The sequence below is a fragment of the Capra hircus genome, chromosome 20 (genome assembly GCF_001704415.2).
Source record: "Capra hircus breed San Clemente chromosome 20, ASM170441v1, whole genome shotgun sequence".
NCBI classification, from domain to species: Eukaryota; Metazoa; Chordata; class Mammalia; order Artiodactyla; family Bovidae; genus Capra; species Capra hircus.
The window spans coordinates 8,582,690-8,599,114 of NC_030827.1; the positions used below are offsets into that span (position 1 = coordinate 8,582,690).

Consider the following 16,425-nt stretch of genomic DNA (forward strand, 5'->3'; position numbering starts at 1 on the left):
ATTTATGCAGGTTAACATTTGAGAATGTCAACATTCAACAGAAAATTCTAAGATTCTTCATAAGAATTTAGATTTAAAACAGAAAAACTGGGTCACCATGCAGTTCTGCAAGCCTGGAGTTAGAATACTCTAAACTACAAATGAAATTTTAATCACAATGACTTACTCCTTTTCAATGAGACCTACTCTGATCACCCTGTTTAAATTTACAATGAAAACTCCATCTTCACTCTTCCATATCTTATTCTATAGACTTTTCTTTCTCCATAGCACAATATACATTATTTACTTATTATGTTTACTATATCCCTATGCTAGTCACAGCAATTACCAAGCACTGAATAATACATACTTGCTGAATGAATGATAAAATGAATACTTGGAATAAACTTTAAGCCAACTTAAGTGGCAGTACTTTTTTATTCTTTTATTTCCTAGAAACGTAAGTCATTTTTAATACAGTTACCCTATTAAAAAATCAAACAAGACATAAGAATATGAAAATAGGAAACTTATCCCTTGGCACTTACTCCCCACTGTTAACCTCATGGTACATACACTTCCAGACTTTCTAGGGATGCAAACAAGATCTGTCTTATTCTTTGAAATGGCCATAATAATTAAATCAATCTCTTCCTCTGTGGACATATACTCGAGTGGGTTCCAAACAATGCTGAAATGAATATCGTTTGTACCTTCCAACCCCATCTGTGTGATTTCCAAAGAACTGATTTCTGGAACTGCTGAATTAAAGGTTACACCTATTCAACAATCTAACAGAGTTACCTTCTAAAAGGTTTTCTTAATTTGTACTTCTATTAACAAGTGGTAATTTCATGGACAGAGGAGCCTGGCGGGCTATACTTCATAGGGTCGCAGAGTCAGACCTGAATAAGCATGCACGCACACACACACCTTTCCTAACAGAGCAATCTTTTTCATTTTGGTCAATCTAATGAGAACTAAACCTAGTATCTCACTGTTGTCTTACAGTAATTGCTCTGATTGATTACTACTGACATGAAGCATGTTTCTAAAAGTTATCTATTGAGTTATTCATCTTTTACTTCTAATTTATAAGGATTCTTTGAAGTAAACCTTTTGATATATTTTACGTAATACTTTCCTCATTAAATACTGATTCTGTTTAAACAAATATAAAAACACAGATTCACTTCTTTCTGTCTCAAGTATCTTATTTGCTTACTGCACGTCTTCTGGGCTTGTAGTATACTTAGGTCTTCCACACTTTAAGATTAAAATATGTAACAAACGCACAGCACACATGCATATATACCCATGGATACACATAGATTCACCCATGCTTTATTTTGGTATTTTTTATGTCTTTATTTGGGCTTCCCTGGTAGCCCAGCTGGTAAAGAATCCGCCTGCAACGTGGAGACCTGGGTTTGATCCCTGGGTTGGGACGATCCCCTGGAGAAGGGAACGGCTAACCACTCCAGTATTCTGGCCTGGAGAACCCCATGGACTGTATAATCCATGGGGTCACAAAGAGTCAGGCATAACTGAGCAACTTTCACTTTACTTCACTTCATGGCTTGATTTATTATTAAACATTTGATACATGCAGATTTTATTTTGGTTTAAGGTATGAGCTGGGGATTTAGCCAAATTTCCCCCTCAAATCTCTAGTCTGTTGCCCCAATTTCACTTATTGAAAATTCATCATTTCCACATTGTCTTGAAATGCTACTATGTCATATAAGCAGTTTTCCGTCTATTCTTAGATCTATTTCTGGATATCTGTTCCATTCATCTGGCCATCTATTGTTCTGCCAGTTCCAAACTATTTTAAATACTGTTGGCTTATAATGTTTTCCCATTAAAACCAAACAGTACTTTAGGTTACTTTTTAAAACATTTCTTAATTTTCCAAGCTTTGTGTTTCTGAGAACTTAAAAATGATTGTCAGGTCTCCAGAATTCACTAAGTTTCTGATCAGGATCACATTAAATTTATAAGCTAATTTAGAAACAGCTTTTTACAACATAAGTCTTCCTTTTTAAAATATACCTTTCTAACAATATTCAAGGCAGAAGAGATGATATTATGTTTCTTCTTAATTAGTTTGAAAAAAAATTTTGTGTTCACTGTAGCCACAGGAAAGGGATGCTATAATCTTTTTAAAAACAATTTTTAAGTATAACTGATTTATTAGCTTCAGGTGTACAATGTGGTGATTTGATATTTATATACATTGTGCAGTGACCACAATGATCATCACAGTAAGTCTAGTTACTGGGTGTCACCATACATACTACAATTTTTTCTCCTGTCCTGAGAACTTTTAAAATATACTCTGAGCAACTTGGAAACATGTAACCCAGAATTAACTTTGGTCACCATGCTGTGCATTACATCCTCATGACTTATTTATACGTCTGTAACTTTTGACTCCCCCCCACTTCATGCATTTCACCCATGCCCAGCCCCCTGTGCCCCAGCAGTCACCAATCTGTTCCCTGTGCCTATGAGCTTGGTCTGATTTGTTTGGCTTGACAGAGTCCACATATAAGAACAGATCCTGCGACTTCTGTCTTCCTTTGCTTGGTTCACTATTTTTTGCCAATACCGTTTCGATTACTATACCTACACCATATGACTGAAATCATGGAGTGTAATGCCTGTAGCATTTTGTCCTTTCTCAAGACTGCTTTGGCTACTTGGCTAAACCCACAAAAATTTTGGGAATCCATGCAAATTTCAGGATAGTTTATTCTATTTGTGGGGCTTTCCTGGTGGCTCAGTAGGTAAAGAATCTGCCTGCGATGCGGGAGACCTGGGTTGGGAAGATCCCCTGGAGGAGGGGATGGAAACCCACTCTAGTATTCTTGCCTGAAGAACCCCCAAGGACAGGTGGGCTACAGTCCATGGGGTCGCAAAGAGTAGGACATGACTGAGCGACTAAGCACATTCTATTTCTGTGAAAAAATGCCATTGAAATTTTAATAGGTATTACATTACATCTGTTTGGGTAGTATGGGTATTTTTAACAATTTTAATTCTTCCATCAATGAGCATGGATTAGCTTTTCATTTTGTCTTTTATCACTGTCTTCCAGTTCTCAATGTACAGGCATTTCATCTCCTTGGTTAAATTTATCTCTAAGTATTTTATTCTTTTGATTATTTTCTTAATTTCCTCTTCTAGTTTATTATTAGTGTACAGAAACACAACAGATATATTTTGGATTCTGCAACATCACTGAATCCATTTATTATTCAGTACTTGTTCTAAGTTTTGTTTTGAAGGAGTCTAAAGGCTTTCTACATATACTATGTGATTAGCGAAGAGTGATAAAACTGGATGCCTTTTCTTTTCTTCCCTAATTGATGTGGCTGGAACTTTTATTACTGAATAAAAGAGTTAAGAGTGGGCCTCCTTGTCTTATACCCGCTCTTAGGGGAAAAGCTTTCAGATTTCCACCACTGAGCCTGATGCTAGCTGTAGGCTTGTCATATATAGCATTTATTACGTTGAGGCATGCTGCCTCTATACCCACTGCACTGGGAGTTTTTAATCATAAATAGATGTTAAATCTTGTCAAATTCTTTTTCTGTAATCCACTGAGATGATCATATGATTTTCATCTTCCTTTTCTTAATGTTGTATATTATGTTGGATTTCTGCATGTGAAACCATCCTCGCATCCCTAGAATATATCCCACTTGATCATGGTGTATGACCTTTTTGATGTATTACTGAGTTGGTACGCTATTCTTTTGTTGAGGATTTCTGCATCTATATTCATCAGGGATATCAGCCTGTAATTTTTTTCTTGTTCTGTCCTTATCTCGTTTTGGTATCAGGGTAATGCTGGTCTCATAAAATGAGTTTGGAAGTCTTTCCTCTTTTTCTGTTTTTTTTTTTTTTTTTTTTGAAGAGTTTGAGAAGTTCACTTCATCACTCAGTCGTGTCCATGGACTGCAGGACACCAGGCCTCCCTGTCTATCACCAACTCCTGGAGCTTGCTCAAACTCATGTCCATCAAGTCAGTGATGCCATCCAACCATCTCATAACCTGTTGTCCCCTTCTCCTCCTGCCTTCAATCTTTTCCAGCATCAGGTTTCTTTTCCAATGAGTCAGTTCTTCGTATCAGGTGGCCAAAGTACTGGAGCTTCAGCATCAGTCCTTCCAATGAATATTCAGGACTGATCTCCTTTAGGATTGATTGGTTTGATCTCCTTGCAGTCCAAGGAACTCTCAAGAGTCTTCTTCAGCACCACAGTTCAAAAGCATCAATTCTTCGGCACTCAGCTTTCTTTATGGTCCAACTCTCACATCCACGTATGACTACTGGAAAAACCACAGCTTTGACCAGATGAACCTTTGTTGGCAAAGTAATAGCTCTGCTTTTTAATATGCTGTCTAGGTTGGTCATAACTTTTCTTCCAAGGAGCAAGTGTCTTTTAATTTCATGGCTGCAGTCACCATCTGCAGTGGTTTTGGAGCCCCCCAAAATAGTCTCACTGTTTCCATTGTTTCCCACCTATTTGCCAGGAAGTGATGCGACCGGATGCCATGATCTTAGTTTTCTGAATGTTGAGTTTTAAGCGAACTTTTTCACTCTCCTTTCACTTTCATCAAGAAGCTCTTTAGTTCTTCTTCACTTTCTGTCATAACGGTGGTGCCATCTGCGTATCTGAGGTTATTGATATTTCTCCTGGCAATCTTGATTCCAGCTTGTGCTTCATCCAGCCCAGCATTTTGCATGATGTGCTCTGCATATAAATAAGCAGGGTGACAATATACAGCCTTGACGTACTCCTTTTCCTATTTGGAACCAGTCTGTTGTTCCATGTCCAGTTCTAATTATTGCTTCTTGACCCGCATACAGATTTCTCAGGAGGCAGGGCAGGTGACCTGATATTCCCATCTCTTGAAGAATTTTCCACAGTTTATTGTGATCCACACAAAGCTTTGGTGTTGTCAATAAAGCAGAAGTACATGTTTTTTTTGGAACTCTCTTGCTTTTTTGATGATCCAATGGATGCTGGCAATTTGACCTGGTTCCTCTGCTTTTTCTAAATCCAGCTTGAACATCTGAAAGTTCACGGTTTATGAACTTTGAAGCCTGGCTTGGAGAATTTTGAGCATTACTTTACTAGCATGTGAGATGAGTGCAATTGTGTGCTAGTTTGAGCATTCTTTGGCATTGCCTTTCTTTGGGATTGGAATGAAAACTGACCTTTTCCAGTCCTGTGGCCACTGCTGAGTTTTCCAAATTTGCTGGCACACTGAGTGCAGCATTTTCACAGCATCATCTTTCAGGATTTGAAATAACTCATTTGGAATTCTATCATCTCCACTACCTTTATAGTGATGCTTCCTAAGGCCCACCTGACTTTGCACTCCAGGATGTCTGGCTCTAGGTTGGTGATCACACCATCGTGATTATCTGGGTCATGAAGATATTTTTTGTATAGTTCTTCTGTGTATTCTTGCCACCTCTTAACATCTTCTGCTTCTGTTAGGTCCATACCATTTCTGTCCTTTATGGTGCCCATCTTTGCATGAAATGTTCCCTTGGTATCTCTAATTTTCTTGAAAAGACCTCTAGTCTTTCCCATTCTATTGTTCTTTGCATTGATCACTGAAGGCGGCTTTCTTATCTCTCCTTGCTATTCTTTGGAACTCTGCATTCAGATGGGTATATCTTTCCTTTTCTCCTTTGTCTTCAGCTTCTCTTTTCTCAGCTGTCTCCTCAGACAACCATTTTGCCATTTTGTATTTCTTTTTCTTGGGGATGGTCTTGATCATGCCTCCTGTACAATGTCATGCCTGCGTCTATAGTTCTTCAGGCACTCCTATCAGATCTGATCCCTGGCATCTATTCAGAATCAGGTTGAGAAGAATTGGTATTAATTCTCTTAATGCTTGGCAGAATCTGGCAGTGAACTATATGGTCCTGGACTTTTGTTTGTTGGGAGGGTTCCAATTATGGATTCATATCTCCTTACTAGGAACCGATCTATTCATATTCCCACTTTATGATTCAGTATTGGAAAGCTGGTTGGATGTTCCTATCAATTTATCTTTGTCTTTTAGGTTGTCCAATTTGTGCATATAATTGTTCATAGTAGTCTCTTGTGATTCTCTGTATTTTAGTGGTATTGGTGGTAACAACTCCTCCTTTGTTTCTGATTTTATTTGAGCCCTCCTTTTTTCTTGGTGAGTTTAGATAAAAGTTTGTCAATTTTGTCTATCTTTTCAAAGAACCAACTCAGTTTCACTGATCGTTTTTCTTAGTATCTATTTCTGCTCTGAACTTTGTTATTACCTTCCTTCTACCAACTTTGGGCTCTGTTTGCTTTTCTTTTTCTATTTGCTTCAGGTGTAAAGTTAAGCTGTCTGAGATTATTCTTTCTTCTTAAGGTAGGCCTGTATCACTTTGAACTTCACTCTAAGAAATGCTTCTGCTGCATCCCATTAATTTTGGTATACTGTATGTTCATTTGTTTCAAGGTATTTTTTTACTTCTCCTATGATTTCTTTGTTGACCTACTGGTTACTCAGTAGCATACTGTTTAATCCATACATATATGTGAATTTTTCAGTCTTCTTGTAACCAACTTCTAGTTTCATACTGCTGTGATCCAAAAACAGATGCCTGACATGACTCCAATATTAAATTTATTATGACTTTGTAACCTAATGGATGATCCTGGAGAACGTTCCATATGTAGTTGAGAATATGTATTCTGCTGCTTTTGGATGGAATGTTTTCTAATTATCTGTTAAGTTTATCTAGTCTAATGTGCCAGAGGGGCCTACCAGGTTACAGGCCATGCGGTTGCAGGGTCAGACACGACTAAGTGACCAACATTAACACTTGACATAGAACAACCTACCTAACAGTCCGTTTTTAAGTTGCAAACAACTTAAGTTTGAATACTTTCCAAAGCTCTACATTTTTACTTTTCCAAATTTTGTTTTTCACATCACATTTTACATCTTTTTATCTTGTGTATCCCTTCACTAATTATTGTAGTTATTTTTACTATTTTTGTCTATCCTTCATATTACCTATATAGGATTAATCCACCTCTGCTTTATATGTACCTTTACCAGTGAGGTTTATACTTTCATACTTCTGTTACCAATTAGCACCCTTTTCAGCTTAAGAAGTCCCTTTAACATTTCTTGTAAGGCCGGCTGATTAGTGATGAACTCCTTTAAATTCTGCTTGTCTAGGAAACTCTTTTATCTTTCCTTCAATTCTGAGCAATATCTTTCCCAGGTAGAGAATTCTTGGTTAATAACTTCCTTTGAATATATCCCTCTGGCCTGCAAAGTTTCTGCTGATGGTCTTAAAAGAGTTCCCTTGTTTTTTTCCATTGCTGCTTTTAAGATTCTTTTTTTTTTCACTTTCAACGTTTTAATTATGTGTCTTAGTGAGTCTCTCTGGGCTTCCTGGATCTATTGTCCATTTCCTTCCCCAGGCTCTTAGGGAAGGTCTCAGCTATTATTTCTTCAGTAAGTTTTCAGCCCCTTTATTCTCCTTCTGGAATTCCCAAAATGTGAATGTTAGTTTGCTTGATGTTGTCCAATAAGCTGTGTCCACTTTTTAAAGTTCTTTTTTGTTTCTGCTGTTCTGATTCAGGTGAGTTTCACTGCCCTGTCTTTGCATTCGCTTGTCTTTTCTTTGCTTCATGTAGTGTGTGGCTGAACCCCTCCAGCACATATGTCAAATCAGTTACTGTATTCTTCAGTTCAGTGACTTCTATTTGTTACTTTCTTTTGTTTTCTTTTTTTTTTTTGGTTGAAATTCTCACTGTGCTTACCCATTCTTCTCCCAAGTGAGGTGAGCATTTTATTACCACTACTTAGAACTCTTTATCAGGTAAATTACTTACCTCTGTCTCATCAAGGTTTTTTCACTAAGGTTTTATCTTATTCTTTTGTTTCAAATATATTCCTGTTTCCTCATTTTACTTGATTTTCTGTGCTGCTTCGTATTAGGTGAAATAGCCATCCTTTCCAGTCTTGAATGACTAATCTCTTGCAGGAGATGAACCTTATTGTTCAACCCTGCCTTAGCTCTTGGTTGCCTCTCAAACCTTGGTGATTGTCCAAGCAGCATATTTTATATTAACTAGCTCCTGGTGATCAAGGATGTGCCAAGACCTGTTAGTGTTCCAAAACAGGAAATCTGCCAGCATGTAGATTCAGACTGATTAGGAAGCTAGACCCCCAGGCAGCAGCTTTGAAAGCAGGCAAATAGATATAGTCCTGTGGGACTGAAGACAAATGTAAGCCCTGCTGGCCACCCGATCAGATGATCTGGAGATGTCCCTGGGTTGACAGTCATAAAAATCAGGGCTCTGACGAGTATATAAGTTCCCTTCTGGGAGAAATGGTGAGCTGGGGCGAGGCTGAGGGAATGAACTGACGGCACCCTCAAGCCTATGTTCTCTGAGAACATACCTGCAGACTCCTAGATGTGTGCCAAATCTGAAGCCCATCCCTTGGGCTACTGTTCCAGGCCAAGCAAACGAAGTCTTTTAGAGAAAGACTACTGGAGTTTTTCGGTCTGCTTTCTGTGCATTACCCTGGTGGCAGTATCCTGCCAAGAACTGTCTCACTAACTGTTACAGTCCTGTGGGACTCAGAATTATAAGCTACCCTGGCCTCCAGAGGCAGGAGAACAAGTGGTGTCCCTGGTCTACAGCTGCAAAACCTGGGGCACTAGACATCTATAAAAATTCCTCTAGTAGACACCAGTGTTGCAGAAGACAGCACAAAAATGACACCCACCAAGGAAAGTGGGGGAAAGTCTTAAATAAAAAAGATAGCACCTGCCAGCCTTAGCATGAGAGAGAGAGTCCACTGGTTGGAGGATAAAGCAGCACCCACCAAGAGAAAAAGTCTATGGTAAAAATAATCATAAAGTGGTACCTGTTTGCTTTAGCAAAGTAGAGGGGGAGAGCAAGAGAGGTACCCTTCAGCACCTCACTCCCTGGAGAGTGTTCACCTCACACCCTGGCCCTCAAGCTGACACGTGAAGGTCAGCAAATGAATTTCTTTCACATGGCCACTTGTATGCCTAGAGTTCTTGAGTCTGCATGCAAGCCCTTTAAAAGCTGTTTCTCAGATCCCTGCAGCCCTTGGTTCCTGTGGATGTGAGCTCCACTGGTTTTCAAAGCCAGATGTTTCAGGGATTTGTCTATCAAGTGCAGGTCTCAGAAGGTGGAGTGTCTGTGCTGGTTACAACTGTTTTTCCTCAGAAAGAAGCTCCAGGAACAGGTTGCCTTGCTGGGGTTGAGGCCTGTGGTGAAGCTGGATCTCAGCCTCTCCTACTTGCCTCAAGATGGTTCTTTTCTTATGTGCTGATATGAAGGAGCTATTTAGCTATCTTTCAGTCTCTTTAAGAGGGAACATTCCACATGCAGCTACAGATGTGGTGTGTCCCTGGGAGAAAGCGAATTCAGGATCTTCCTGTGTTACCACCTTGGACAACGTCTCCAGCTCTAATTAGGTTTTTTTTTTGATGTGAATGTTTTTCTCCATTAGTTTTTCTAAATGGTTGTTTTGAAAGCTATTAATTTTTAAATGACCACTTTGCTAAATTCTCCTACATCAGTTTTTAAGTCGATTCTCTTGAGATATATTGATATCAATATAGCTCTTGATATATTCAGAAATATATCACCTGCACTAATAACTTTGGTTCTTTCCCAATTTCCCACCAATTACTTAATTCTCTAGTTTAACTATCACTTCATGGGAAATAGATGGGGAAACAGTGGAAACAGTGTCAGACTTTATTTTTGGGGGCTCCAAAATCACTGCAGATGGTGACTGCAGCCATGAAATTAAAAGATGTTTACTCCTTGAAAGGAAAGTTATGACCAACCTTGATAGTATAGTCAAATGCAGAGACATTACTTTGCCAACAAAGGTCCGTCTAGTCAAGGCTATGGTTTTTCCTGTGGTCATGTATGGATGTGAGAGTTGGACTGTGAAGAAAGTTGAGCACCGAAGAATTGATGCTTTTGAACTGTGGTGTTGGAGAAGACTCTTGAGAGTCCCTTGGACTGCAAGGAGATCCAACCAGTCCATTCTAAAGGAGATCAGTCCTGGGTGTTCTTTGGAAGGACTGACACTAAAGTTGAAACTCCAATACTCTGGCCACCTGATGTGAAGAGGTGACTCATTGGAAAAGACTCTGATGCTGGGAGGGATTGGGGACAAAGAGAAGGGGACGACAGAGGATGAGATGGCTGGATGGCATCACCGACTCGATGGACGTGAGTTTGGGTGAACTCCGGGAGATGGTGATGGACAGGGAGGCCTGGCGTGCTGTGATTCATGGGGTCGCAAAGAGTTGGACACGACTGAGTGACTGAACTGAACTGAACTATACTAACATATCCAGAAAAATCTTACATACTAATAGGAATAATAGGTATCTTTGCCACTTCTTTCAATGCTTTAGGTATTTCATTATTAAGATTGATATGCTAGTCTTTTTAGGTGAAGGACAAATTCATATATTTATATTTACTCAGTATTTTAATTGGTAATAGGTGGTGAATTTGATCAAATTGGTCAAAATCTCCGTAAGCTTATTAAAAGATTTTTAAATTTTGAAATAGCCTTGCATTGCTCAAATGAACTTCATTTTGGCCATGACATGTTATTTAATGATATGCAGTATTCTATTTGCTAATATTTTAATTGAATATTAAAATATTTTAATATTTTATTAATGATATGATACTTACCTGATACTTTAATACATCTACATTATAGTAAGAAGCAGCTGGATTTTGCTCTGATAGCTTCTTGAGGTAGACAGTAACAGCTTGCATGTTCATCCAGAAATCTTTTGTGTTAGAATCACACTGTGATGGATCACTGTACATATAAGAAATTTTTCATTATTTTATTTATCTTTATGATCTGCCTCTCTGTAGTAACTTGGTGACTTGGGAAAGACTAGTAGAAATGAACCAAAAGACAGGACAGAAACAGTTAAAGTTAGGGGATAAAGAATGGTACACAGCAGAAGGCTGCCTAAAAGATGAGAAGATGTACAGCAGAGAAGGATTTAACAATAACTATTACCACCACCAGCATGCATAAAACAAAGATAGCAGAAGCCTAATTAATCATAGTAATTTTGGTACTGTCTTCAAATTGAACTATTATTGCTTCAAAGAAGAAATAAAAAATTTCTTAAAGAGGAATGTCACCTTCAGAACAAAAGTACACAAACCTGAACACAAGTTGTGCATTTGGAAGAATTTGTTCTAGTCTGCTGGTATTTTTCACCCTGAAGCAGAGCACAGGTGGAGATGGATTACTGGTGAAGACTTTAATAACTCCACTTGGAAATGATATTGTCATGTCACCAGTGATCTTCACAATACACCTGAAAGTGGAGATTGTGAAAAATTTAAACAGTTTGTAAATAAGGCATTTAAATCTCCATTTGAAGCATATTTAGTTTAAAAAGGGCTTTATTTATATATACAGCATTTTTTAAGTATGGATGAATTATTTCTTAATAAAAAATGATTAATTGTGAAATGACTTATTCATCTAACACCAGTCTTTCCTAGAATTAAATGCCAAACACAAATGGAAGCACATGGATAATGTTTGCTCAAACCATCCCCTGGCGGTCTCATAAGGCCACTGCTTCCCTGTAACACTATCTCCAGCTGTAGCTATTTTCCCCTCCAAACCCTACAAAGTGCTGGGCCTGATGGTGGCAGTGGTAGGTGCCTTCTCACTGCTTCTTACCAACTATATATTCTTTCTTCCTTCTGAAAAACATTCTTTTGAAAGAAGAACCACCTTCTTTTGAAAAAACATTATTCTATTCTCTATCACAACCCTTCAAATCACTTTCCACATTTCATTTCCTGAAAATTTCAGCTCCTGACTCATTGTCAATCGATTTCTGTACCACTACTCCTATCATAAATTTTTAGTGATTTCAATATCCACACAGATAAATCCTCTCAATACTTTGGTCACCTAGTTCTTCAGTCCCTTACCTTCTAGATCCTGCCTTCCAGCCTACCTCAGCCACACTTCAGACCCTCTATCATCTCAGTCTGACTCCCCACCGATCAGACTGTCACTTCCTACGTTTCTAAATCATTCCATCTAGTACTGCATCCCCAGCTTCATCAAAACCCTCCATGGTCCATGTTCCTCCAGCTTTTCCACTAATCTTCACTCTTCCTTCCCTTCACGTCCTCAGTTCCCCAGCCTGAGACGTCACGGTCCACCATTATGCACACTCCTTTGCATAACCCACCCCTTGGTTCTCTCTCACTTGACTATGCTTGCTTGGCAAAAGTCTTAACCAAATCCAGCTCCTCACCCCCTTCTATATGGCTGAATGTGACTAGAAAAATCATATAGCTATACAGCCAGAACTCTCAATTGGACCTCCTTAGTATTGGTATAGGATATTCGACTACATTCCCTAGCTCTTTTCATCCTTTCTTTCTTCTTTAACCTGTAAAATATCACCCCCTCCACCTGCAGTCAATGACTTTCCTTTAAATTTTATGAAGGAAATAAAATGAGAAAAGAACTTCCTCACAGTCTCACTGCTAAAATCCTAAATGTCCCTTAGGCTGAAGGCATCTATACCTTCTGCCTTCCCTCCAATTTCAACAGATAATAAGTCTATGCACCTAAGGTTAATCCTGTCACTTCTGTCCTGAAGCACATCTCATACTGAAGAATTTCACTCATGCAATTGTCCCCTTTCCTGCAGGTTCAGTTTTTTCAATAAATATTAGATTTTTCCCACATGCATACTGAAATGCCTATTATCTTTAAAAAACACAAAAACTAAAGTTAATAAAAGCCTCCTCTGATTCTTCTCCTGGTACCGCCCACTTTCTCTCCTACTTAGAGCAAACTATCCTAAAAGAACTGCCTAACATTCGCTCTCTGAATACAGCTGTCTGTATCTGCATCATCTCCTGCTCCTGAGCTCCCCTGAAGCAGGCTTTCATCTCCACCAGTCTACTACAGCTGCTCTTGTGAAAGTCATTAATGACCTCTATAATGTCAATGATCGATTTTTCTTGGCCTGACGCCTGCTTTCATGAGAGAGTTCATTCACAGTTTCTGGGACACTGCTCTATTGGTTCTCTCCTCGCCTCTCTTATTGCTTGCTGTCCCAAACTCCACTGCTGATCATTCTCAGCTTCCTGTTTTTAAACACTGGAGGGGGCCAGGACTTAGTTCTCATCAGATCTCTTCTTTACACTCTAACGCCCTCAGTTTAAAGTGTCATGTACAAACTAATAACTTCCAAATATTTTCTCTCTAATCTGAACCTATCTCCCTAACTCCAGAATCACGTATTCAACTATCATCAACATCTCCACTAAGCTGTCTTAATAAGTACTTCAAATTTAGCAATCTACACCCTCAACAAACTTGACAGCTCTCTTTTCAAAATATATTCAAAACTCCCATTACCACTCACCATCTCCTCTGCTAATACCCTTATACAAATAACCATCATTTCCCACCTGGACTTCAGTGGTTAACCCTTTCTCACTGCATCTACTCTGGCTCCTTCTAGTTTATTCTCCATATAGCAGGCAGAGTGCTACTTCAAAAACATAGGTTAGTAGCCTCATCACTTCTCTGCTCAAAAGTCTCGACTTGCCTCCCACCTCACGGAGAATGAATTCCAACCTCGTTACCATGGTCTACAATACCCAACTCGATCTGTTCCGTCTGTGGACTTAGCATGACTACCTTCCTCCTTGTTTACTTCTACTCAGTGACATGGTTCTTTCCGCTGTTTCCTGAATATCTCAAGTGTGCTTCTACCTCAGTCCCTTCTATCTCCTGGAATGCTCTTCACTCAAGTTATGTGCATGGCTTGCTCTTCCCTCAATGTCTCTCACACATCTACTTAAATCAGCCAAAAAAAAGTTTTCTCTGATCATTTTATCTAAAATAGTAGCGGACTGTTGTTAACTGTTTATCCCCTTAACCTGGTTTATTTTTCTTCATAGCATATTATCAATACCTCTACTTTTCATAAGTAACATTATTCATTCAACACACATTAATTCATAAAATATTTGCACGCTTACCATATGTAAGATTCTAAGTGCTAAGGATACTTTACTAAACAAAAATTCTTCTCTACAGAGCTTACATTATCTCAAGAGAAAACTAATAAACTTTCTTTCACAACAATGCAAACTTATAATAGTCTTAGACATATTATGCACTAAAATATTTAATGAATGAATGTTATACATGAAAAATAAATGAGTGATCATTTACCCAAAGATTATTTTCTTAAAAGTAAGAGGTTAAACTAATCCTTCAAGAGTCTGCTGTAAACAGATATACACTGTAGGTTGTTCTTGCAAAAATCACACTTTCACCAAAGATGTACATCAGGCAAAGATTCAGAGTTCTATCCCCATCTAGGTCAGCCGCCATAATCCTGTTCTACAGATGCGTTAAACAACAGATGTATCACACTCGTCATAAAACCTGGCCAAAAAGGTACATAAACTAGAAAACAGCCAACACTACTGATTATAATGGTTTCTTACATCTGAAGGACAATCTCTAAATGACTATATTTGGTAGCAAAAGCAAGTAAACAAGTAATAGAAAACCCTAGCCTATAGAGAATCAAAAGATAACTCTCTAAATTTACCACCACGTCCCCTGTTCCCTGCAACACACACACATGTACACACATCTTTGAAAAACTAACTTGGTGGGATCTGCCCCTTTGAAGTAGGCATTAACAGATTCTGTGAGGGCGATTGCCACAGGCATGGTGTCTTGATTTCCAAGGCTGACAGGACTGGGACCTCGTGACACACCTAGAATAAACACAAGTCTTTTGTTAATCCTATAGAAAGGTATTTATTGAATACCAAGACAGAGTAGAGTCAAAATGTTAGCTTGTCACAATTAACTCTATTACTGGTTTCAAAGATGGCCCAAGTATAAATCTGGTTAAAAGACAGAGCATAAAACAAATTGGACAAATAAAAAGTCAGGAAAACATGTCACACTGACTTTTAATGGAATGACACAGAAGGGTTGGGTTAAGGAATGTCAGGGGGGAGAAAGCTCTTCACATGAAGAGCTGAAGTTACTAAAATATGGCTTCAAAACCATTCAGATATTAAATTCTCTCAGGTTCTACCCTGAGATTTTTCTACTTAAGGTATCTCTATCCATTGGGTACTTCTAAATGAGCAATGTAATGTGATCATGTACTCCTTACCACTGTGTATGTATGTGTGTGTATGTGCGTGTGCACACGCACAGATGGTCAGTCACGTCTGATTCTTTGTGAGCCTACGGATTATAGCCCACCAGGGTCCTCTGTCCGTGGGATTCTCCAGGCAGGAACATTGGAGTGGGTTGCTGTAATTCTCTTTTACCTCTTCTTTGTCTAATGCTTGTATATATTCCCATATTATCTTTCCTTGAAATATGACTAATAACGTCATTTGGGTGTAACATTCCTGACATAGAGTTCACTTAGTAAGATACCTTTAGAGACAGATCATACATGTTTTAAAAGCATAACAAAATGTAAAAAAATTCAATGCATGTGTATTTTAAAAACCTAAACAACATATCTGGTTTACTTCATGACTGAAAAATCCCTTCAGATAGTGCACTGCCTTTTTTTTTTTTTCCTTTACAAATGTACTCTTCTCATTTATGCCTTACCATTATTGTTACTGATTGCAAAGTGGAACATTTCTTTTAACATATGATTTATGATGCAATTTTGTAAAAATAAGTCAATAGAGTAATTATTCATTCTTAAAGAAAAAACCTAGATCAATACATATCTCTGAAATTTGAATGTATGTTTTTGTTATGTAAACATTATACAATGTTCACAGCCACCAGATAGCTTTATTTCAATGTGAGTTACTTCATGATACCTAGAATATTAATTCTGACAAAAAATCAGTTTTCTTTGCCTTGCAACTAAACTTAGTATGCTACAAACAATGAGAAAGAGCTTTTGTTACCTTTAGAGGACAGGAAGATTTTGTAATGTTAAAGATTTTGATGAATTCTGATTTAGAAGGTTCTTCATAATTTAAAAAAAGGGCTCAGTGATTAAAAATACACAGAAACATGAACTGCTATTTCTAGGTCACTGGGAAAGTAAATCCTCCCTAACAAGACAACTTAAAATTTCATACGAAAATAAACACAGTATTAAAATGTATTCACGAAATCACAACAGCTACTATTTACTAAGCACTAATATATGCCAGACACTTTGCCCAAGAGGCATGGAAGAAATGGTGCCTTTTTGAACCACAAGTAGGTTTTTTAGCAAATCAGAAACATACTTTGTGGGTGATAGGCTGAGTGATGAAAGGACACGAAAATGTGTCTGAAGAAGT

The 16,425-nt window shown here is 38.2% G+C and overlaps 1 protein-coding gene across 1 annotated transcript in view; it reads right to left on the minus strand.

The window, feature by feature from the left end:
* Positions 1-16,425, minus strand: part of FCHO2 (FCH domain only 2) — a 119,381-nt gene that overhangs the window by 7,398 nt on the left and 95,558 nt on the right. Inside the window, exons 20-22 of the mRNA XM_005694563.2 lie at positions 14,754-14,865; positions 11,247-11,402; positions 10,753-10,885 (exon numbers count right to left, since the gene is read on the minus strand). Of these exons, the coding sequence (XP_005694620.1) occupies positions 10,753-10,885; positions 11,247-11,402; positions 14,754-14,865 (401 nt within the window). The remainder of the gene's footprint in view (positions 1-10,752; positions 10,886-11,246; positions 11,403-14,753; positions 14,866-16,425) is intronic.